Source organism: Plasmodium vivax, chromosome 9, assembly GCF_000002415.2.
Source record: "Plasmodium vivax chromosome 9, whole genome shotgun sequence".
Lineage (NCBI taxonomy): Eukaryota > Apicomplexa > Aconoidasida > Haemosporida > Plasmodiidae > Plasmodium > Plasmodium vivax.
Window position 1 is genome coordinate 1,080,408 of NC_009914.1, and position 22,983 is coordinate 1,103,390.

Here is a 22,983-nt window from a genome sequence, read left to right on the forward strand (position 1 = left end):
ATTTCCGTGTGGGGTTTTCCACCCAGACGGTAAGCTACCCTGTGGGATGCGGCCTACTCCTCTGATGGTAAAAAAAAAAAAAGGGTGCCCGTTTAGAGCAATTCAGAACGGGTTTACTTTTTGGGGGTGGCTTGACAGGGAGTCTGGTGGCACAAAGAGGAACATAAAAATGGTTCGTGCGCAAAAATAAAAGGAAATTTTCTCAACTTGAAAAAAAAAAAAAAATAAAATAAAATAAAAAATACGTGGGGATGGAGAAAACCAAAGGGGTCTCCCCCACGCGCGGTGTACACAAAACGGATGCGCCCGTTCGGGGAACCAAACTGCCTCCTTCGGGGAACCAAACTGCCTCCTTCGGGGAACCAAACTGCCTCCTTCGGGGAACCAAGCTGCCTCCTTCGGGGAACCAAACTGCCTCCTTCGGGGAACCAAGCTGCCTCCTTCGGGGAACCAAACTGCCTCCTTCGGGGAACCAAACTGCCTCCTTCGGGGAACCAAGCTGCCTCCTTCGGGGAACCAAGCTGCCTCCTTCGGGGAACCAAGCTGCCTCCTTCGGGGAACCAAGCTGCCTCCTTCGAGTTTTTCCCACCCTTCAGCGGAGACGAAATCGGCCCACCTGAAGAAGGCCATCGGCGGACGGAATCGCCGTGGTATCCATTTCTTCTGCACGCACTCTCCGCGTCACTTCCCCCTGTGCATTTTTTTTTTTTTGCCAAACTTGGCGTTTTTTCCGCCGAAGGGGGGCCCCTTCTTCACCTTCTTGTCCCCTCGCATCGCGGGGGGCGCGCCCGCCTTTTCCTTCTTCTTCTTTGCCTTCCCATTTCGAAATTTTCCCTTTTTCTTATTTTTCGCGCCCACCTTGGGGTGCCCATCTCCGTTCCGCTCCGCATCTCGCGCGTTTTTACCAACCACGCCGCTGCTCTCTCGAGCGTTTTTATGAGCCACGCCGCTTTTCACTAAGCCGCTTTTCACTCCGCCGCTTCCCCCCCCCTTGGAGTAGACCGCGTCCGAGCGCTTCCACAGCTTGGCCACGAAAAAATTGTCCTGGTTATGCTTGTGCAGGTAAATCCGCCTGCAGAGGGCGACCTTGCTGGAGAACTCTTTCTTCCTGTAGTGAGTGATCCCGGGGTCCCCAATTTGGATGTCCGTGGGCAAGACATTCACATCCCTTTTTTTTAAAATGTAGTTTATAACTTGTTCGTTCTCCTCCACAGTGATGCTGCAAGTGGAGTAGACGACGATGCCTCCGTTCTTCACCAAGCTGATGGCATTGCTCAGCAGTTTCCTTTGCTTCTGTGCGAGTTCCCTAATTTCCTTCAGCGTCTTTCTCCTCGCCCCTTTATTTTTGTTAACAACTCCTGTGCCGCTGCAAGGAGCATCTAAAATGATTTTATCAAATTGGAAGGTCCATTTTTTCCCAATTTTTAAAGCATCAAAGGAGGTGATTATTAAATTTTGTATTCCCAACCTAGAGGCGTTAGCCTCAATAGCTTTGCACCTCATTTTGTTAACATCATTGGCGTATACGTGGCCTCTATTCTTTTGCAAAGCGCATATGAAGGTGCACTTTCCCCCAGGGGCAGCACACATATCTAATATAGTGTCTTCTGGATTTACATTTAACTCGAGCACTGGGATTAGAGAAGAGGCAGACTGAAGCATGTAATAGCCATACAGGTATTCATTTAGAGACCCTACATTTGAATTAGCATCGTTGATGACTATCCCTACGTTGTTCCAATTGGCTCCCTCTTCTGCGTTTATATTTTGGCTTTTCAAAATATTTAATAGATTGTTCCTCGTGATCTTCACCGTGTTCGTTCGTAAGTGAATCTCCTTCGGCAAGTTATTCATCTCTAGGAACATGTAGAGCTCCTTTAGGTCAAACAGGTAGTATAGATATTTGATTAGCTGCTCACTGTACTCATAGAAATAGGTGTAATAAAAAAGGAGCTCTTTCACAATGGCTGCTTTGTTTAGTTTTGCCTTGGCTCCTGTGGATGGTAGCTTCACCACCTTGTCCCTTTCGGTGAAGAGCAGGAGGAGGTACTTCATGCGGTCCTCGATATCTTCGCTCTTCATGAGCTGCCCCTTTCTGTAGACGCCTATTTCGTCTTGGTAGATTTGCTCTTCTCTGTTTACCCACCTCCTTTTGCTTTTCCTTTTGAGCACCCCCGCCACTTGCGCGCGCACGTCCGTCACCCGCTGGGTTGCCTCGTCCCCCTCATCGGCGGGGCCATCCACATTGGCGAGACCATCCCCATCGGCGCTACCCTCCTCATTGTCGCTCCCCCCCCCGCTGCTCAAATCGTCGTACGACATGCCCTCGCTCTCGGAGCCGCTTCCTTCGCCATCTTCCTCCCCATCTTCCTCCTCGCCATCGTCCTGCTGCTCCTCCTCGAACTCCTCATCACTTGCATTCAATTCGAAGTTCTCATTTTCGAAAAGGGCAAACGTTTTCCCGCCGGCTTCTCCATTCTGGGCGTCCTCCTCCCCGGGGGGGGCCTTTCCCTCCTCGGGGAGTTCCATGTTGAGGGGGGCGCGTAAAGCAGTGCTCAACTGTTCTGGCACACGCGAAGGGCGCAGCGGAGAAGTGGCCACTCAGGGGGTGGCAATACTAATGGTGATGCTAATGGTGATGGATGTTTCTCCCTTAAGGGTAAGAGGTGACCACCAGGTCCGAATTTGCAGAAGCACTCAAGGGAGTATTCAAGGGAGTGTTCTCAGGAGTATTCATTCGCCGCGCTCACAGCTGCGTCCGAACGAGCGGATCCTCCAAAATGGGCAACGGAAGAAACGGCGACTATCCCCCAAGTGGCGCGCTCTCACAGCAAACAAAGCTAATCATTTGAAGGAGAGCCCCTTCCGTTCTGCCAGCCGCGACAGAGAGTGGTGGCCAACAGCGCGGGGGTGCCAGTCGGCCTGCTGTGCTAGCCAAATGGAAAAAAAAAAAAAAAAAAAAAAAATACTCAACGGATGAACAAATTGTAGCTTCACTTCCACGTTGGAGAGAAAAAAAAATAATAAATTTCAAGTTAAGGACATTTTACGGTCATTACGGGCGCATTTTTTTTCCCATTTGTGATTTTCGTTCTCCATTTATGCATGCCGGCAACGTGTTCTTTTTTTTTTTTTTTTCTTTTTTTATATAGAAAAATACCCCCGCTCGAGCCACGCCAACCAAGGGGCTACAACACCGGGGCGGCGCTGATCCTTTACACGGCACCGAAACGGGTATGTTCAAGGGGGGACCCCTCCAATGCCTGGGAAATTACGCTCACTTAGAGGGAAATCTCAGAGGAGCGCTACATCTCCCAGAATCGTAAAGGAGATATCATTTGCAGTGGTAACCCAGGACGGTGGTCCACTTCCCGAAGTTTCCAAGGAAAAGCACATCCCATCATGAGTCGCAACCGATACGTTGGAAAAGCGCAAATAGAGGGTAATCCTCTATGGGCACATCTTTCATGCCGCTAATGGGATAGATTGACCTATTTTTTGCAAAAACCCCCTTCGTACCATTCCGCTTGGTAGAAAAAAACTTGTCAGGTTAAATTTCGCGCAAGTGCCAGATTGGAAGAAAAAAAAAAAAAAAAAAAAAAAGACATTTCGTGACAGCCACTGTGGATCTTTCTTCCCCCAGTGGGATTCTAAAGCTGACCTACTGAGAAAAAAAAAGAAAAAAAAAAGGGCCAAATGTTTACCCCATTTGAACACCTTCAAACGTGTAATAAAAACGTTCCCCCTTTCTGAGCCCCGAAAAAAAAAAAAAAAAAAACACAGGGGGGAATGCTCCAAAGGGGAAACAAAACAAAACAAAACAACCTGGCCATTTGCATCACGAGGGGTTCTCAAAAAAAGGGAGCGGCAAACTGAAGGGAGCCCCAGGATGAAACACACAGGGGGGGGGCACTTTTTTCCCCCTGCGAATGGTATCCTGCTAAGGGGAGCAATAAGAAGAAGAGTGCGAATAATAGCAATAGCAATAATAGCAATAATAGCCGCGTATAGGCCACAAATCGGAGCACCCATCGAGGGAGATCCCGGACGGAGCAGGCTGCCGCCCCCCCACATTTCGTAAAAATTGCCAACGAAAAAGCTACCCCCACAAAAGGGGAGGTACTTTTTTAACATGGAGGATGCAAAAGCGGAGGAGTCCCCCCCGAACGGAAAGGAGCACACCGAGCCAGAGTACCACTACGATTTTCTCATAAGGCACAGCTCGGAAATCAAAAAGGATCTCCTGGAGTGGTATTACAAATATAGGAGGAAACTACCCTGGCGGAATGACCAACCACCGTACACCACCAGCGTTCAGGTGCAGGAGGGGAACCCCCAAGGCGACATAAGGAGCTACTTCTGCAAAGGGGGAGATGCTCAAATTAGTAGAAATGGTGCCAGTAGGGAAGATGGGACGAGGGTTATTACGAAGGGGAGGAAAAAGGACCAAGAGGAGTTACCCCTCCGGGAGGCGAAACGAGTCAAAAATGAATGTTCGCAGAAGAATTCATCTGCGCAGAAGAACTCACCTTTGCACTCCTCAGAGGGTTTCTCGTGCAAAGGTCAGCCCAGCAACGAGGTGGAGGCTACCCCGGGGGGATGTATTGCCACCCCGATTAGCAACACCCAGACAGAAGTAAAAAAAGAGGATGACTCGTGGCCCCCAAGTGAGAAGCAACACCTAAGTGTCCGGGGCTACCAAATTTACGTAAGCGAAATAATGCTTCAACAAACGAGGGTTCACACAGTGGTAAGTTTCTACCTCAAGTGGATGAACAAATGGGGCACCATTTTCGAGCTAGCCAAAAGTAACCTAGATGAAGTCCTCATAGTGTGGAAGGGGCTGGGGTACTACAACCGAGCGAAGAACCTACTAGACTGTTGCAAACATGTGGTTGAAAAATACGATGGGGTGTTTCCCAACGATTTAAAGTTACTCAAGGAGTTGCCAGGAATAGGGGAGTATACGTCCAAGGCGATCTGCATACATCTGTACAACAGGAAGGATATATGCATCGACACAAATGTGATTAGGATTTTTTCTAGAATTACGGACACGATTAATTATAGCGGCTCCACCGTTTTAACGAAGCACTGTGAACGGGTGAGCCGCGTTTTGTGTGAAGATGACTCCAATTATTCTGACCTCAGTCAGGCACTAATGGACTTGGGGTCCAGCATCTGTAATGGCTCCCCCCAGTGCGCGCAGTGCCCCCTGAGCAAGCACTGCCTCATCTATTTGAAGAAGAGGAATAATAGCAATAGTAGCCATAGTAGCCATAGTAGCAATAGTAACAATAATAGTAGTAACAGTAATAGTGATAAACGGGACAGTTCGTTTTATCCGGCCCACCCCGACGCATGCAAGCTCTGCGTCCAAGACAGAAACGTCGAAATTAAGAGCGTCCCCTTGACGAAGAAAAAGAAGAAAACGGAAAAGGTGTGCCTCGTTCTGCTCGTAAAGAGCAGTGGCCCTCCAAAGGGGGACAGAACAAGTATAACAAGCAAGGTGGAAAAAAGCGGCGCGAAAAAAAAAAAAATCACCTTAACGGGTCAGAAAAGTGGAGAACACCTGGAGGATGACTACTACTTGATGATAAAGAACACAAACTCGAATTTGTTTTCAATGCATTATTTGTTTCCCCTTTTGCTCCTGGACCAGTTTGATAAAAAAGTTGCGCACACGGTATGGTTATGATGATGAACGAATGGAGGGAGTCTGTCTCCCCCCAAAAGGAGAATATCATTCTGTCTGCACACACAGTTGTTTGTATCCCCCGTTTGTTGTAAACGTAACATGTGGACAATTCCTCATTTCACCATGGCGATGCTTTGCGGACATATCTGTACACACCCAATCTACATGTGTCTTTTCCCCCTTGTTTAGCATTTAAATGGGTTGCTGAGCAGCCTAAATTTGAGCAACTCCCTGGAGGATTCCTTCACCTATGTAATTTTTGTGACCTCCCTTGTTCTCCCCATTATGTGTTTTTTTTTTTTTTTTTTATCATTTTTACCTGCACAGTTAAGGCGAATTTGTGCTGCTACGCCTGCAATTTTGCACACATTTGTAAATTTCCCGACTAGCTATTTTTTTTTTTTTTTTTTTTTTTTCAAGATTAACAATTTTAAGCATGTATTTTCTCACCTCACATATGACACGTACATTTACGTATGTTCTGTCCTGAACGCGGTAGGGAAAAAAAAGCTAGCGCGCAGTTTTTTTTTTTTTTTCACTTTTGCATTGTCCTTTTTTTTTGTTCTCCCTACAAAGTTTGCATACGTGTTCCTTTCTTTATAGGAAAATGTTACAGAGAGGAAGGAAAACGTCTGGATAAAGTTGAAAGACATTCAGGTATTGTTTGACATGTATGTTGCTTGTTTGTCAATTTAACGCTGCATTTTTTTTTTTTTTTTTTTTTTGCCACCCCTGTGATTACACGTTTGAAATGTTTCCCCCCTTTTCCCCACACATGCAGGACTTCACGCACAACAGCTTTTGTCAAAATATAATAGACCACTACAGAAAAAGCGTGACTGTGTCTAGGACGTTTCTCTCAGAATTTTGCTTGTAGACCCGGGGCTATGGGGGAGGCACCGGTTGCGTATTTTTGCATTTCCCTCGAGTGCTACGGGGGGGGGCGGTAAAATTGGCCCCACATCGTATGCACGGGGGGGTGCTCCATCGAGCGTTCATTTGTGAGTGGCGGCGCTACGACATTTCTCGGTCCGTCTGCCGCGCCCTATCTGCTTTAACGAAGCGTCATTGGACCCCACTTTTTTCCAGCCGAATTGCGCGCAACTCGATTTAGCTTGCCTTGTTTGCACGTGCGTACCGCGCCCGTTTGGGGAAGTCGCTTCGCTGCTCGGTTGCTCGGCTGCTTAGCCGCTTCGTTACTTCACTTGCCCAGCGCGCCATTTTTTCGCTGGCTTCTTCATTTTCACATGACCACTTTGTTATCCCCCTTTTGAAGGGCCAACGTGGGAAACTGAAAAAGGCTCCCACGGCAAGTGAAGGAGTTTTATTTTTTTTTTCCCCTTTTTTCTCCCATTTTTCTCCCATTTGTGCCTGTCAAAAGAGAAAATTATGTCTCCATGCATGACCCTCCACTCGCCTTTTTCTGGCACACCTTTACACGCGTAAGTGCATGTGCCAATTTTAGAGAATTCCTTTTTCGCATGCAACATGTGCTAGTCACCACTGAAGAAAAACAGAAATGTTCTTCACACACCGGTTGCGGAAGCATTTGAGTGTGTCTTTACTCCCCCGCCGCATGCACCGATTTGTTTGTCGCGACTATTGAGCTTTGTAGGGTAGGACGGAAGCGCAAAGGGTGTGTATCCCCGTGGTAAGCGGACTAAATGGTGTGGGGTGGTAGGCATAGCCCCTTTGCAGGAGAGACCATCGAGGTGTTTTGCCCTCTTCCGTTGTGCTTCCACGCATGTGAAGGGGTGAGACGTCCGCTTGAACCGATTTACACTCGCAGAACTGACTAAGACGGGGGATTAAACGGGTCAAACGGGTCGAACGGGCGAGCGAAACATGGGAAACGAATGCAGCTGCGGAGAAGTGAGCAGCGCGAAAGAGCGAATGCCTAACGGGGAGGCGAACAAAAAGCTGCAAGATGTGCACCTGTGCTGGGATGAAGCCGTGGGGAAGAACCCCCTAAGCGAAGAGGAAGGTGCAGGTGAAAAAGAAGACAAAGATATAGATGAAGATGAAGAGACGGACGACAACTATTTCTACCGTTTGGAGAAAAAAAAAAATATGAACAGGTCAGGCGAAAAAGGAAAACACAAAGAGGGGGCACATACCGATAAAAGGGACATTTTCGGAGACCATCTCGAGAGAGACTGCACCATTAACGTGAAAAAAATACTCATGTATGTTAGGGAGTATGAGGACGATTTTTTCCTTTTCTTTAAAAAGAGAAACGCCACAAATTTGATCTTCCTAAAGTATATAATTTTAAATTACGAAAAGTACATGCTGCGCGTTGCTGATACAGGCGTGGTGTACATCGGGGAAGTCAGCCCAAAAAATGAGAAACACGGATTAGGAGTGATCATTACGCCTGACCAGTGCATGTACATAGGAGAGTTTGAGGAGGATGAAATTACAGGGTTCGGTTTGTATGTTCATTTCTCCAAAAGTATTTATATAGGACACTGGAAGGGAGGCAAGACAAATCACTACGGCATGTTTACGCATACAGATGGTACGTTTTACAAAGGGCTCTGGTCAAATGATAAACAAAATGAAAAGGGAATTGAACATGTTCAGGCGAATTATGTCTTTTTGGGGAATTACAGAAGAGGAGAAAAAAATGGCTTTGGAGCTTTTATTCTGAAAAATGAGTCCATGTACATTGGGCATGTAAAAAATAATTGCTTCTCCAAAAAGGGGATCTATTTTTTTAATAGGAAGAAAATGTATATATCGAATTGGGAAAGGAACTGCATAGGGGGTGCTTGCGAAATTGTGTGGTTAGACAGGCGGCAGTTCTACGGGTATCACTCTACCAATAATAGCAAGGAGGGCATAGGAATTTACAAGTGGAATGATGGGAGGATCTATTTTGGAAACTGGTCTAACAATAAGCAGCACGGTTATGGCGTCTTCATTGTGATTAAGCACATTAGGGAATATGAGCGGAGAGAAGGGGCCCCCCTTTTCTTCTTTTTCGAGCAAACACGGAAGGTGAAGGAGTACTTCTTTTTAAATCTTCTAAAGGAGTCCTTTTTTGAGAAGGGCCGGGTGCGCGCCGAGCTGAAGAGGGCCATCTGGGGGGGAGCGGCAGACCAGTACGAGGCATGCGGCGCCCCATTCAGTGCCGCTTCACAAGAGGAGCCACCTCGGGAGGGACCCCCAAACGGAAGGACACCCCAGTGTAACCACCTGGACGCGTACCTCTTCCTGATGACTCTGCTGCGCATGAGGTATTACCAGACCTGCCGCTCCTACTTTGACCACCTGCAGAGGAAAAAATGCAACAGCTTCAAATTTAACTGCACCTTCTATGAAAGGGTGAGGGAGCACATCTGTTCCGTGACCAACAGCTTCTTGACTCGGCGCGGGGTGCAGGAGCGCTGGGGGGGCAGCAACTCGCGGGGAGAGGGAAGCACTGGTGAAGAGAGTGACCACTCGGGTGAGTCGAACGAATCGAACGAATCGAACGAATCGGACGAATCGGGAGAGACAAGTGGAGGCACTGGTGAAGAGACGGACGACTCGGACGAATCGGAAGAGACAAATGGACGAAATGGTGATGAGACCCATCGGGGGGACCACCCCTCTGGAGAGAAGAATCCCCCCCAGCAGAGGCACCAAACAGAGGATAACCACCCCCCCTTCGAGGACATCGAACGTCTGAAAAATTACCTAAGCTGCCTAAACCTGAGGCACGTCACCGAAGGAGACATCACCCCCCGCAGCCCCCTGTTTACATTCGCATCCTGTAACCTTGTCCTTAAGCTGGGCAGGTGGAAAAATGGGAAGTTGCAGGAATGGATTCACTCCAGCGATCGCTCGCGCGTAGGGGGTGGGCGCGTCAAGGAGCAGGCAGGGTCGTCAAATGGGAAAAAGGGAAGGAAACAAAAAGAGGGGCGCACGCAGGAATTGCTCCCCAGGCCGTGCAATCGCTGCGTGATCGATAAAATTCTGGACCGCATGTCTTCCTCCGAGGGGGAGAGCCAAAGGAGCGGCCAAACGAACGGTCAAACAAACCACCAACTGCAAGACCACCAACTGCATAACCACCAACCGCTTAACCACCAACCGCTTAACCACCAACCGCTTAACCGCCAACCGCATGGCGAACAAGAAGAAACCCGCAGCGATAGCGGTTCAGGCTACACCAGTGGGGGAAGTTCCTTCGAGGCGACATCCCCCACGTCCCATTTGAGAGATGGTCACCAGGCCACCAGCTTTACCCTAAGGGGAGAGCTAAATGTGAAAAGCAGTTTTGCCGAAGAGAGCAGCGTACGGAAGGGAGTAGATCCAGGGGGGGTCCCACCGGCAAGCATCCTCCACAAGGGGGAAGATAACGAAGGGGACGTGGACAGTACCCACGAAATTAATGTGCGGCAAGCGTTGCGGGGGGAGAGGGGGTCCCGTCTGGGGCAGGAAAGTGACTCCATGGGGGGGAAGAAACCAGGGCAGCGGGGTAGAAACGATGCGCGTGAGGGTAGCGAAAATGATGCACGTGGGGGTAGCAAAAATGGTTCACTTCGGGTCGGCGAAAATGATGCCCGCAGGACGAACAAATCACGCCCTCGTTTTGCGAGCCTCCCAGAGAAGGACGAGGAAGGCATCCTCTCCAGCGTCACCTCTCACAACTACGACTTGCCGAAGAAGGGGTTCTCCCTAATATGGAGTCTGAAGAGGATGAAGAATTCCCATTTGTCCGCCAATGAGCACATAGCGTTTGAGGCCCCGCAGGCGTATGACGATGAGGAAGACGGCCAGTCGGGGGCACGCCATAAAAAGAAGAAGTCCTTTTTTGGCAAGTTCCTGCGGGGGGGACGTCGTATAGGGGGGGAAGCCAAGCGGGAGGAGTGACCGTGCGGTAGCATCAGTTTTGCCGCACCACATACGAGCGCTACCGGGAAGGGGAAAATCACACCATAAGCGCGCTCGTCCAATTTGTCCGTGTCAACCACCGGGGGAAGACGCACAAAAATAAAAAAATAAAAACTGCCATACGGGGAACAGAAGGTTTCCCCTACCGCGATGTGCAAATTTGTTAAGCTGTCATGTCTGTTCGCTTGACGACCTTTTTCTGTCCCTTTTTTTTTGGGGGTCCAAATTTTCTTTGAAGAAAGAGGCCCCTTTTTGTCCAACTTGATCTGATCGTTTTTGCGCTTTGCGTAGAGACAAAACTGAGGATTGTTTTTTTTTTTTTTTTTTTAATCCGCAGTGGAAAGATGGCTGACTCCTCTTTGTGAATTTTCCCGTTTAACACCATCCCTCGTTAGGAGAAGCGGTGGAAGGGCCTTTTTTCAATTTAAATGGTGCAGCGTGGGAAGGGATAGAAGGGAAAAAAAAAGAAAAAAAAAAAAAAAAGGGTTATCTTCGACCAGTTGGTTTAGGATACGTCCATTTGGACAGTGCGCAGGTGACGTGTTCGCTTGTGCCTGCGTCCCTTTGAACAAAACGTTGTTCATTCGGAGGAACAAAAAAAATAAAAAGTCATTAAGCGGCAGGCATAACAATGGAGTAGCGCACGTGAGAAATTAACTCCGCCGATAATCAGTGCGCGATGCATTTTGATGGGGCTGCAGCGGGGGCGAGCAGGAGTAACGTGCTTCGATGTGTGATGCGCGATGTGAGATGTACGGTGCGACCAGCGTCCATCTATGGCTAGGAATTTACCCAAACGAGACGCATTAATGAGGGGAAAAGCGCCGCCTAACAAGTTCGATGCTCCCCTTTTTAAATTTTTCAGAAAGCGTTTTCGCCTGAACGGGTCAGGTGAATTGGGGGCAGCGGCGCGGAAAAAAAAAAAAAAAAAAAAAAAACATTATATATATAGTGCAACATGTGAGGAACCCATTTTCCCTTTTTTGAAGGCGCAAAACAGGACTGCATAGAAAACTCGCTTGCGAAAAGGGGGCATTCTTATTTTCTCTTTTCCCATGGTTCGCGGCCCTACATTTTCAATTTACTCCTTAGGGACAAATGAAAGGCGCAGTTGCAAAAAAGGGTTGCCTCTTTTGGCTAGCAGTTCAACATTTTTAACCCCTGCGTCGTTACTTTGCAGCATGTGATTTATGAGCGTAGTACAGTGGGTAGGGAAGCTGAAGGGGGAAGCGGCAAAAAGGGATCACTTCGATGGACCACTCCAAATTACCACTGAGAGCTATCCCCCCCAGTGGCGCCGCCCCACCAGCGGCTTCCTTTTCACTCCCGTATGGCCGCCCCCCAAATGGACGGCAAGGACGCACTCCAGCAGAGCGAGGCGTTTCCCCTGGAGGAAATCTTCGAGAGCGACATAACGAACGAGGAAAACAAATCCATCGTGGCCTATTTGAGACAAGTGAAAAATGAGAGGGACCAACTTCCCCGTACAGTCAGCGTGCGGGAGATAAAAGAGGAACAGCAACGAAGTGAAAAAAACGGGGAGGGGAAATCCAATTCGCTGCACCAAATATTTGTACTACTAGACAAGTATAAGGAGACTAATTTGAAGATCCATAGCTGTGCCACTTGGAAGGAGGAAGTTATCCATTACGTGAGGAATGTGAGGAGATATATGCACATGAAATACAACAGGAAAGTAATCGATGGGGTGAAGTACCAAAGTGCTAATTGTTCCGTGCTGACGAAACTGAAAAGGAGGGAAAATTTGATTTCCGTTTTTTGTTCATCGCCGCTGTGCATTCATTTGTATATCTATGGCATTAACTACAAACAGGTGGTTCACTACTTGCATGTGATAGCTAGCCATTTGGTGGATCGGCAGGAGGGGCACTCGTGGGCGCTGTACGTCTGGATTATTTATTTGCTCATTTTGCTCGACTCGCTGCAGGCCCTGGACGCGAGCGTCTCCTCGGATTTGCAGGCGATCAAGCGGGTGTGCGCGGCAAGGGGGGGGATGCACGCCACAGGAGAGAAGCACAGCGATGTGGAGAAGCACGCCAGTGGAGAGCAAACCGATGGGGAGCTAACCTTCCTGACCCATTTCTACTGCAACGCACCTAATCCATCAGTCAGCAATGTGTGCTCATCCCACTGCCCCCAATCCATTTATTACATAATTTACTACCTGATTACGGAGGTATTTAATCAGAAATGAGGCAGCCGTGGGGTGGCGGCACGGGAAGTGATTCGTGTCCGCATGCTGCGTGAGTGTTGAGTAGCAACTATGGGTTAACTCCAGAGCATGTGAATCGTTAGGGAGCAGTTTAGCGCGCCCCCCGACTAGGCATGCTAGGTCCAATTCGTATGTGCAGAGCGCCGTCCACCAGATGAACCCGCATAGTTGCGCATTTACTTGCCCCATAACATTATGGCGTTATGTTATGGGTTTATCACCACGTCGCCCTTTACGTCTCTACCCCTTTTCGCTTTTTTTTTTTTTTTTTTGGGGATGGCACGTGTGGCCACCCCGTTTCCAGTTTGACACACGTGAGCTGTTCTCTAGTCGCTTATCCCCAATGTGGACACTCATTTTTGTGTAATTTGTTTGGAGCGCTGAAATGCATGGGTTGTTTCCCTCCCCCCGCGCGTTCATTCCGTGGGCACTTTTTCTTACCCGTTGAACAATTTAATCAACACATCGGGAGAGCATTACTGTGCTGCCCTTTTCCCTGCACGGGGGTACCACTCAGTGGGGACGCTTCAGTATCTCCATTTTGGTGACCCATATGAAGGGTATCACCAGCGAGGGGAGGACACTCCTCCTACGCGTTTGATAAGGCTGAGAAGTTGTTCCCCCCTCGTTAGCGTCGTTAAGATGGCTCTCTCATTGAAATATGCACTTTAGTGGAGCTGCCACAGGTGGGTTATAAATGTGGGCATGCAAATCTACGCGGACTGACTTTCACACAGTTCTCCTCGCCGGCAGGTTAACCGATCAAACGGGGGAGCCGCTGAGGGGTTGGCAAAAAAAAAAAAACTGCGCGTACTCGTGCGATGTAATGGCTTTGTTCCCCCCAAGGGGAATGTTCGTTTGTAAGCTTTTGCGAAGAAACGGAGGATTGCCCCTTAAAATGGAGAGCGAACGGGGGGAAAAAATGCAAGCATGCAGAAGTGGGGAAAATGCAAAATATGTTCATCTTTCATTCCTTCTTTCCTTCCTTTTTTACTTTTTTTTTTTTTTTTCCCAGTACCTACTGTCTTACGCACCCAAATGGGGCACTCCCAATGTGCGAAAAATTTGCCAGTTTGTCAATTTTTTCCTTCTCGGGGGGGGCATCCACATGGAGGGCATTCATGGCGTCTTTCCCCCCGTGTGTGCAAATAAAAACGGGGTGCTTTTTTTCTGGGGGGAAGCTACACAATGGAGGTATGCCTTTACACGCCTGTACATTTGTAGAGCGCGCGAACCATGATTGGCGCAGGTGTATTGTTCAGTATGTATCCTTTTTTGCGAGTGTGCTTTCCGCGGTGAAGTGGTTAATTCCACAAAGCGCAGTACACTGTCGCGCGGAAAAGGACACACGCCCCTAACCGGTTACCACCATTGGGGAAGCACTTTGGGCCTCCGCCCATTGTGGGGTAAATACATCAAACGAAACAGCTTTTTTCCCAAGCAACATGAAAAAAAAAAAAAAAAAAAAAAAATCCCCTTTTTGTTCTTGCCTGTTCATATTTTTTACGGGTGGAAATGAACCACAGCAGTGGAGCTGGTGCTGACTTTTTTTTTTTTTTTTTTTTTTTTTAAAATATCGCTGTACATAACATTATTTTGTGGCTTCCTTTTGGGGAATACCGTTTAAGCGTGGAAAAAAAAGAAAAAAAGAAAACCACTTGGTTAACTTTTCCACATGCTCCCCTTTTGGGCCTTTTTTCCCCTTCCATTTGTTGTACCTTTTTGTGCGTTCGTTTCGACCCCTCCGGTTTGGCAAGCGGTTTGGCAAGCAGTTTGGCAAGCAGTTTGGCAAGCAGTTTGGTAAGCAGTTTGGTAAGCAGTTTGGTAAGCAGTTAACCGATCAGTTTGCCGATCAGATTGCTGATCAGTTTGCCAACCAGTTTGCCAACCAGTTTGCAGACCAGCTTGCCGACCAACTTGCTATCCCACCTGTAAACCGCGCCCCTTCCTCACGTTCACCTCCGCCTCGCCATTTTTGCCATCGCGCGAGAGCTTCCCCTTGAGCTGCCAAACGAGGAACCGAGTTACATACACAATCACGTGGATATTTTTTTTTTTTTTTGCCCCTCGCGAGGAGGCGCTCAACTTTGCAGAGAAATGCAAATTGTGCAGTTATGTAGAGATAATCACAAACTTTTTTTTTTTTTTTTTCTTTTTTTTTGAGCGCCAAGGGGACAACGCTTGCCCTTATTGTGAATGAAAAGTGTTGCCAAAAAAAAAAAGTAAAAAATAAATAAAAAAAAAAAGGCATTTAAAAATTTACACAGTTGTGTTATGTATACGTATGTTTGAACGTTTCCATGCGCCCCATGAATGTACTTTAGTGAGCGAGAGTATATACCAGCGTGCACAGCTACCTATGCACACACCCCGGCAGTCGTTTTGCGTGTAACGCCCATGCAGACGGAGTTGCAAGAGGTATAGCAGTTGTATAGCAGTTGTATAGCAGTTGTATAGCAGTTGCGTAGCAGTTACATAGCAGTTGCGTAGCAGCTACATAGCAGTTGTATAGCAGTTGCGTAGCAGTTACATAGCAGTTGCGTAGCAGCTACATAGCAGTTGCGTAGCAGCTACATAGCAGTTGCGTAGCAGCTACCTAGCAGTCACTTAGCAGTTAATGAGCTTCCCTTCCGTTGCACGTTTTCGTACTTTCGAAGGGGAGTCACCCACACCCATCCGTCGCGTGCGTCTCGATCTTTTCACCGTTCGTTACGCGCACCCCAAGTTTTAAAGGGCCAAACGAAGCAGAAGTGCAGCCTTTGATCTTTCCACTCCGTACGTTTGAAAGGAGGAAAGGACTCTTCTTCCCTCTCCGCACAGCCGGTTTGTTCCCGTTAAGGTGAGGTCTTCTCCCCCCCTTCGTAGCGCTTTCTCGAGAGGGCTCCCCCCCCAAGTGGGAAGTTAAACCAACAAAGAGCCATCTCCACATGCGCGCGTAGCCCATGGGGTCCCAAGCGAAGTCGAGCATCCCCCTGGCGCAGCCAGCGCGGGAAGGCCAATCGGAGGAGGAGTCGAAGAATGCGGGGTCAGGCGCAAAAAAGGGAAGCCCCGGAAACGGAGCCACCAGCCTGATCAGTTTGAAAGGTTACGACATGCCCTCCACGTTGGAAGAGCTGCTAGACAAGAAAGAAATTAGAGTATCCTCAGAACAGAAGACGCCATTTAACATTAACAGGAATATCATTTTGCTACTTTACTTTGTGCTGATTGTGCTGACGAATCGTCTCTTCTTTGGATGGCCCAATTTGTCTAATCTTTTATTTAGAGAAGGTGCCTACGTCTGGAAGTGCACGAAAAACGCAGGAGGGACTTACGACAAGGGTGACGATAAGAGGTATGTGTGTGAGGATCAAGATAAGGCCGTACAGACAATCTTCGTTTTTGGGTCCTCTGCCTATTTTGCTTTTTCCTTTTTTAATGGGATTATTGTGGATTATTTGGGATCCCGGTTCAGTATGCTCCTAGGTCATGTGCTAAACTTAGTTGGGTGGATCCTCCTGATCATGTCTAATGAGCACTTCGACGCTTATGTCATTTCCGGTGTGTTCATCGCAGCAAGCATCGATCTGGCCTCCTTCTCCACGCTGAATGCCTCAGGCTTATACCCCGGGAATGAGAATCTAATTGTGAATATCATTTCCGGTGCGGGGTCCCTCTCTGCCGGCACGATGACCATCCTGGATTTGCTAATCAGCGGGCTGAACCTCAGCTTCAAAACGTTCATGCTGTGGTACATGTGCATCAGCGTGGTCTTCTTTTTCATCCTCACGATTTTTATGTTTCCGAAGAGTAGGTACTATAGGCAGTACGAATTTGACAACTACTACAGCAGTAGGGACCTGAGCATGAAGGGCGCGGGGGAGTTGGCCAAGAAGGCGGTGGCGCAGAAGGACATCGAGATGAACGCGCAGAAGGGGGGGGGCAACAAAGATGGCAGCAAAGTGGGCAGCACAGCCGGCAAGCATGATGGCAGTAAAAACGGGGTGAACGCCAGCACCAACGACAGCACCGCGTCGGGCGGGAATGAGAAGCAGAGCTTCTTCAACTCGCCCAGCTTCAGAGACCTAATCAAGATATGCACCTGCGCGCACTTCCTCTGCCTCTGGATATATGGCCCCCTCAATGCCATTTACAACACCTTCTATTTCAGCGTCGTGGAAAATATCCTCTCGAAGGACAAGAACGACATCCTGGGCTACATCCTCCCCTTCTCCTTTATCCCCTGTATTATCATGGGCAACCTCTCGGACAAGTACGGAGTAATGGTCATGTTTTCCTACGAGCTGTTTTTCGCCCTCTGCATGTACGTGTTCAGCTACATCAAGTCGAATCTGGCCCAGTGGATTTCGGTCATCTCGAACGCTATGTATTCGGCCTGTGCCAATGGCCAGCTGTGGACTTTTATATCCTTTACGTTTAGCTCCAAGTACCACTCCACGCTCATCGGGCTGCTCAACTTCGTCTGCGGGATCGTCTCCTTCGTGCGCCTGCTGCTGTTCGAGTGGGCCAAGTACACCAAGTACGACTTCACGTACATCAATTTGCTGATCATCGGGTTCATCGCCGTCAACATCGGCGTCACGGTGGCCATCGTCTTTATAAGGCGGGTCAAGGGGGAGAAGGTGCCCTACGGGGACGAGGACGCCTCCGCCGTGTGATCAGGGGAACGCCACCCACCGCGAAGCGGAAAACCATCGCGAAGCGGCCAACCCCCGCGCAGCGGTCAACCAGCACGTTTGCAGCGTTCGCCGCGTCCACCGCCCCCCCCTTTTGTAAAGCTAAAAGCGGCGCGACGACGCTGCCGCTTCCCCCCCCATTCGTACTTTTTTTTCGTGCGGGCCGAGCTCCCCACTGCACACGTTCGAGTTCGCCCCCACCGCGCAGCGCGCAGTGCGCAGTGCGCAGAGCGCGTGAAGTTACCATGCATGTTAAAAAGACTAGCCAAAAAAAAGAAGAAAAAAAAAAAAAAAAAAAATGTATCCTCGAATACATCACATTCGTAATTGTGTGCCCCCTCCACTTCGTTTGTTTGATTTTATGTTCTTTCGCCCCTGGCGCGTGTTGCCAAGTGGGAGCCATGTTGACAAACTAGACTTAGGTTATTATTAAAATTTTTTTTTTTTTTAATTCGCTCGATTGTGTGGCAGTTGTGTGGTAGCGATGTGACAGCAAAGGGGCTCATTAATGAGGCTCACTAAAGAGGGGATCCCCCCATGTGTGTATACACGGAGCAGACTGGGGGGCGAGACGAGGCAAACCGCGCTCGCTTATACCACCGTATGAGCGCACAAAGGCGTCTACTTGCCCCCCCCGCCCTGCACATACTGAAGGACGGCACCCCGCACCAGGCGCAGAATCTCATCGCGCTGAGCAACAGTTCGCGCCTCCGCGTAAATGCGGACCAGCGGCTCCGTCCCAGAGGGCCTGATGAAGCACCTCCCGTGCGTGGCATCCACGGTCTGTACAATTTGGTCAATCCTACTTTGCAGGTTTAGAGGCGCTATTAGGTACTTCTCATGCTCAGGGTGCGCAACTATCTTCCCCAAGATATTTTTGGGACACGGCAAATTGACGTAGAGGGAAGGGAGGGGGGTGTAGAAGCCATCCCACTCGTGTATACTCAGACGGAGAAATGACAGGCACAATTCGATGGCCATAAAATCGACCATGGCATCTCCCGTGGTTTGATTAAAAAAGAGGAGAAACTTTTTTAACGCCACGAAATGTTTATCATTTTGGATGTCCAAGCAGCTGGCCCACTCATCCAATTGGGAGACATTTGTGTAGATCGTGCCGTGTCCATTTGGCTCGAACAGTATGGCGATGGTGGACCTTCTTGCCACCTGGTCTAGGTACTTGATACCCGTTTTCGTGCAAACGACGTTTACATTAATGTGTTGGAAGAGCTTCACGTTTTCACTGGCGCGACGTTTCGCTTCATTCACGTGGAGAGTAAACGCAGAGTTGACGTAGGCCGTGTGCACAATGCTGATGTTAATTTTTTTTTCCTCCAAATATGAGTTTTCTTTTTCCTCCAAATCTGCGTTTTTTTTTTCCCCCAAATATGAGTTTTCCCTTCCCACCTTAATGCGACTCATCATTTTTGTGATGCACTTGAAAAGTAGGCAAATGATTTTCGGCCCGTCTAGGATAGACACACAGTTGGTATTGCCAAACACATCATCGTCGTGGTGGTCCCATTTTGTATCTCCCACGGGAGGAGACGATGCTGTGTCTGCCTCTTTGGGGTTTCCCACATAGAAGTAGACGATCCGGTCAGCATCCCCGTCGAACGAACAAGCCTTCGTGTGGCCGCTTCCCAAACAGTTCCCTCCACCACGAGGGAGCTTCCTCTTGCTGTACACGTAATCCGCTCCGCACTGGAAGTTCAAAACGCTTTCCTCATCCTCCGCAAAATTCATTTTAATAATTTTTTTTTTTAACATTTTAAAAACATCACAGAAGTTGTCCAATTTGAGACTAGCTATTCCGTTGGAGCAGTCCACATGAATAATTTCTTCTTCGCAATTTTTCGTCAAATCTCCTTCGTATGTTTCGTCAAGGCATCTGTACAGCTCTTTGAAGGCGTGCGTAAAGTAGGCGAAGTAAATCTGGTCACTATTGTAGGCTAGCAGGTGGGAGGTGATGTCGCTTTTTTGCCGTATATTAGTTTCCGCCCCAGCATACGCAAATTGATCATGTGGCTGCTCGCCCACCCCGTAGTACAGCCCCAAAGGGGGAGGCCTCCCCCCCGGGATGCAGAAACGGTGGAGGTAGTCCAAGTCGCCCACCTCCTTATGCAGGGCGCACCCCCCCGAATGGATTACCTCAGGGTTTAACGACTCATCCACATGAACTGCATTAAAAAAATACACGACAAAGTGCATGCACGGCGTGGTAACATAACACATATTATTTACGCACTTGCGAATGTTCAGGTGACTCAACGTTTCGACAAGCACCTGGTTGAGGTGTACGGAGCTGCTCCTCGTGTCAAACCCGATGCACACATTCGCCTTCAGCACGTTATGCCTATTAAATGAGTGCACCACGTTGTCCAGCGTGTGCAAACTCTCAAAAGCGGCATCGTCGTACATGTCGATGTGCGCCTCCTCCCTGAAGAGGTGCGCAACGCAGTCGATTATATCGTCTACGATGTGGTGGACGCGAACGACACCACCGATGGAGCACATTTCACCTTTCCGAAGAAACCTCAAATGCCTGTTTACCAGGTCGGTTAAATAACCTTCGTACACTTCGTCTATTTGCCTCCCATTTTGGTCAATTATTTTTACGCCATTTTCATCATGGGGGTTATGCGAAGCTGTAATGATTATGCCCACATTTTTCCACCTGACTTCGTGCACACCGCACACGGGGTGGAAGTCCTTCCCCCTTCCTTCCAACTGGCCCCCAAGCAGGTTGTGCCTCTTAGCCGTTTCATAGTTATACTTCACGAACAGCAGTCCCACAAGAATGCCGCTTTTATTTAAAGCGTTTAGCAAATCACAACTGGCAGATTGGTACTTATCGCGGAAGCCGCTATTTCCGTAAGAAAATTCGCAGTCGCACTCGAATTGTATGTGACCCTCTTCTGAGGAGGAATAACGCGGTAGGTACTTCTCAATGCAGGGCTTGATCTTCTGGTAAAATAGACTCTCTTTGCGATTTGGCATGCTTTTGCGTGTGCAGATGGAATGGGGGTCTAGCTAGCTTTTTTTCTCAAAATGTTGTGAACAGGTGGGGCAATTTTTATGAACAATTCGGGGATTTTTTTTTTTTCTCCCCTTTTGTATGAGCGGTGCAGGTGATTTTCACTCTTTTTACCAAACTGTGCCTGCAGCAGTGTTGCGTGTTGTCCCGCATGGGGTAACTTTTAACGCGCAGAAAGTGGAACATTTGCAAACGAGAAAGTAACTGCTCTATCTTACCGGTATGTCGAACGGGTAAAGAAAAAAAATACGCTCTGGGGGAGTAGTCCCCTTTGCGGCGTCCATCGTACACCGCTTCTTCCTTTATTGCGTTTAAAACACTTGTAGAAGCGGCTTTATGCAGTCTATGTTCCTCGTCGAGGACTGCGTCATCGTGGACTCGGTTTGCCACTTTCATATTTCATATCACTCACATCGCTCACATCACCCACACTTTAAATGTGACAGCTGCGTGAACTGGCGTGACCACTTTTTTTCGATCCAGCGAAATGGCGCAGTCCTGGAAGAGGGTCACCCGTTCGTTACACACCTGTTTGTACACCTTCCAACAATGTAATCATTTGCATAGCAAACGTGACATTAAAATTTGTGCGTACGGGGGTGAAGCAGTCATAGGGGTCCACTTCTTTATCGCGTGAAGCAGTTTTAATTTTATGCTTCCCCATTATCGTTTCTCTTCAAAGAATTATACACCCATTTGAAGAGTCCAAATGAACGCGGCCCAATTTTGTCCTCTCCGGTGGATTCACCCAAATGGCATTAAAAAAAAAGAGACAGCCAAATGTGCGCTGATCCTTATGTAGGACGGGGCAGAAAGTTCTTCCCCCAGTGGACCTGTTCACTGGGCAAAAACGCACGACAATTGCAAAATGATTAAACTATTGGAACAGCTTTGTGAATTTTTTTTCCCTTACATGGTGATCGGTAAAGGGCCGCCCAAACGATCATACACCACATTGTATGTGCAGAACATACTGAGATCTGCCCCTCACTGTGCACACCTTTTCGCGTTTAAAAAAAAATTTCATCTTTTTGTTCTGGACAAGCAGTCGTGCACGACGTTCGCTTCGGGTGGAGTTTTCACAAAACGGGGATGTTGCCCGTTTGGCAAGTGCACACAAGTGATTACATTTTAAAAGTTAAACGGTGGAGCGTAAGGGGTCGACAAACGTGGCGTAAGAAAGAAAAAGAAGCGCTAAATGGGGGGGGAAGCAAGAAAGCAAGCAAAGAAAAGCTCTTCCTGCCTCTCGTTTCCTTCCACAGCGTATGCACAATTTCTATATATGAGCCAAGCGTCTGGGAGGGGAAAAAAAAAAAAACAAAACTCCACAAGCGAGCTGCTACACAGTACCACGGTCACGCATCACGCAACGCATTTTCGGCCTACTGCCCAACCGCGTCAACAGTTCGCATGCCGGTTGCAACTTCGCGCGTTTCTCCTTTTACGCATATGTGGACTGGTCGGTACGCGTAAGCGCACTCGCACGTGTCGTCCCTACCCATTTGATTTTCTTTTCCATCTGCCTTCTCTTTTCCTTTCCTGCGCTGCGCCTGTGCGGGGAGGGCACCCGTTCATCCCTTGCTATATTTCATCTTCTTGACTGGCTGTACGACCTTCTTCTGGGGATAGTAAATTCGCTTGAGGCTTGGGAGCAGCGAGTTTTCAATTCGCTCCGCTTTTTTCTTGTCGGCAAAAACCATCGTGTACAGGTACTTCTTCGTTCTTAGCTTCAGTTTGGTGATTATGGTGTTTTTCTTCGTTTTGCTTTTCTTCTTCATTATGATGACCGCCGTGGTGTCAGGTTTCCTGCTGATTTTCAGGAACTTGCGGATGTCGGTGATTTGCTTCGGCATTTTGGGCTGTTAAATTTGGCGAAGCGGGTACTATACGATTTGTGGGTATTTGTTTGTGGGAATTCGTTGGAACGGACTGACCGCTTTTATATTTACTCTACTATACAACGCAGGAGGCGGGGTTTATTATATCCCTGGTGAACAAGGCGATTGCGAGAAAAGGTAACCTTGGCCGCTTCTCTTTTGCGGTAATAACTGGTTTGAAAAAATTTCCATAAAAATGATGCTTTGAATTTTTTTCAGCAAATTGGGGTAAAAAAAAATGCCAAAAAAATGCTGCAAGTATATGTCGACTTGTGCCGCAATTTTGCCGATTTTTTGCCAATTTTTTGGCGCAATTTTTTAGCAATGTTTTTCCGAATTTTTCCGAATTTTTGCCGAAAAGGGTGGTCCGTTGCGCAATAAAGATTTGGCGCGCGTTTTGCTTGGCGATGTGGAAAGAACTGCCCGGTAAAGAAAAAAAACGCATCGCTTAACGGGTCGCTTAGCCGATCGCTTGACCGACCAAGCGTCGACCTTTTTCCCGGGCACCCGTCAGGGTGTGTCGTTGGCCTTGCATACGTATGCCGCCGCGCTCGCTGAAATGCGAAAAATGCGAAAAT

General features: G+C 48.3%; 7 protein-coding genes across 7 annotated transcripts, besides 5 other annotated features; 4 read left to right on the forward strand and 3 right to left on the reverse strand.

Moving 5' to 3' along the window:
• Window positions 1-80: 80 nt before the first annotated feature.
• PVX_092085 (proliferating-cell nucleolar antigen p120, putative) lies at window positions 81-2,529 on the reverse strand (the record flags this gene model as incomplete). Its single annotated transcript, XM_001615360.1, has 1 exon — window positions 81-2,529. One exon carries the CDS (start codon window positions 2,527-2,529, stop codon window positions 682-684), a length of 1,848 nt encoding a protein of 615 aa, XP_001615410.1. The 3' UTR covers window positions 81-681.
• A 224-nt stretch (window positions 2,530-2,753) lies between these two features.
• Window positions 2,754-2,835: a microsatellite.
• A 956-nt stretch (window positions 2,836-3,791) lies between these two features.
• Window positions 3,792-6,783, forward strand: PVX_092090 (A/G-specific adenine glycosylase, putative). The gene is made up of 5 exons (XM_001615361.1): window positions 3,792-5,686; window positions 5,888-5,950; window positions 6,119-6,193; window positions 6,302-6,355; window positions 6,480-6,783. The coding sequence occupies exons 1-5, from the start codon at window positions 4,133-4,135 to the stop codon at window positions 6,573-6,575; spliced, it is 1,842 nt and encodes a 613-aa protein (XP_001615411.1). The 5' UTR covers window positions 3,792-4,132; the 3' UTR covers window positions 6,576-6,783.
• A 760-nt stretch (window positions 6,784-7,543) lies between these two features.
• On the forward strand, window positions 7,544-10,561 carry PVX_092095 (hypothetical protein, conserved; the record flags this gene model as incomplete). Its single annotated transcript, XM_001615362.1, has 1 exon — window positions 7,544-10,561. The coding sequence occupies one exon, from the start codon at window positions 7,544-7,546 to the stop codon at window positions 10,559-10,561; it is 3,018 nt and encodes a 1,005-aa protein (XP_001615412.1).
• A 585-nt stretch (window positions 10,562-11,146) lies between these two features.
• Window positions 11,147-11,169: a microsatellite.
• Window positions 11,170-11,651: 482 nt separating this feature from the next.
• Window positions 11,652-11,721: a microsatellite.
• Window positions 11,722-11,927: 206 nt separating this feature from the next.
• Window positions 11,928-12,797, forward strand: PVX_092100 (hypothetical protein, conserved; the record flags this gene model as incomplete). The annotated part of the gene is made up of 1 exon (XM_001615363.1): window positions 11,928-12,797. One exon carries the CDS (start codon window positions 11,928-11,930, stop codon window positions 12,795-12,797), a length of 870 nt encoding a protein of 289 aa, XP_001615413.1.
• A 2,960-nt stretch (window positions 12,798-15,757) lies between these two features.
• On the forward strand, window positions 15,758-17,473 carry PVX_092105 (transporter, putative; the record flags this gene model as incomplete). The annotated part of the gene is made up of 1 exon (XM_001615364.1): window positions 15,758-17,473. One exon carries the CDS (start codon window positions 15,758-15,760, stop codon window positions 17,471-17,473), a length of 1,716 nt encoding a protein of 571 aa, XP_001615414.1.
• Window positions 17,474-17,789: 316 nt separating this feature from the next.
• Window positions 17,790-17,827: a microsatellite.
• Window positions 17,828-18,112: 285 nt separating this feature from the next.
• Window positions 18,113-20,491, reverse strand: PVX_092110 (N-acetyl glucosamine phosphate mutase, putative; the record flags this gene model as incomplete). Its single annotated transcript, XM_001615365.1, has 1 exon — window positions 18,113-20,491. One exon carries the CDS (start codon window positions 20,489-20,491, stop codon window positions 18,113-18,115), a length of 2,379 nt encoding a protein of 792 aa, XP_001615415.1.
• A 1,608-nt stretch (window positions 20,492-22,099) lies between these two features.
• Window positions 22,100-22,175: a microsatellite.
• Window positions 22,100-22,381, reverse strand: PVX_092115 (60S ribosomal protein L38-1, putative; the record flags this gene model as incomplete). The annotated part of the gene is made up of 1 exon (XM_001615366.1): window positions 22,100-22,381. The coding sequence occupies one exon, from the start codon at window positions 22,379-22,381 to the stop codon at window positions 22,100-22,102; it is 282 nt and encodes a 93-aa protein (XP_001615416.1).
• Between the last annotated feature and the right edge of the window lie 602 nt (window positions 22,382-22,983).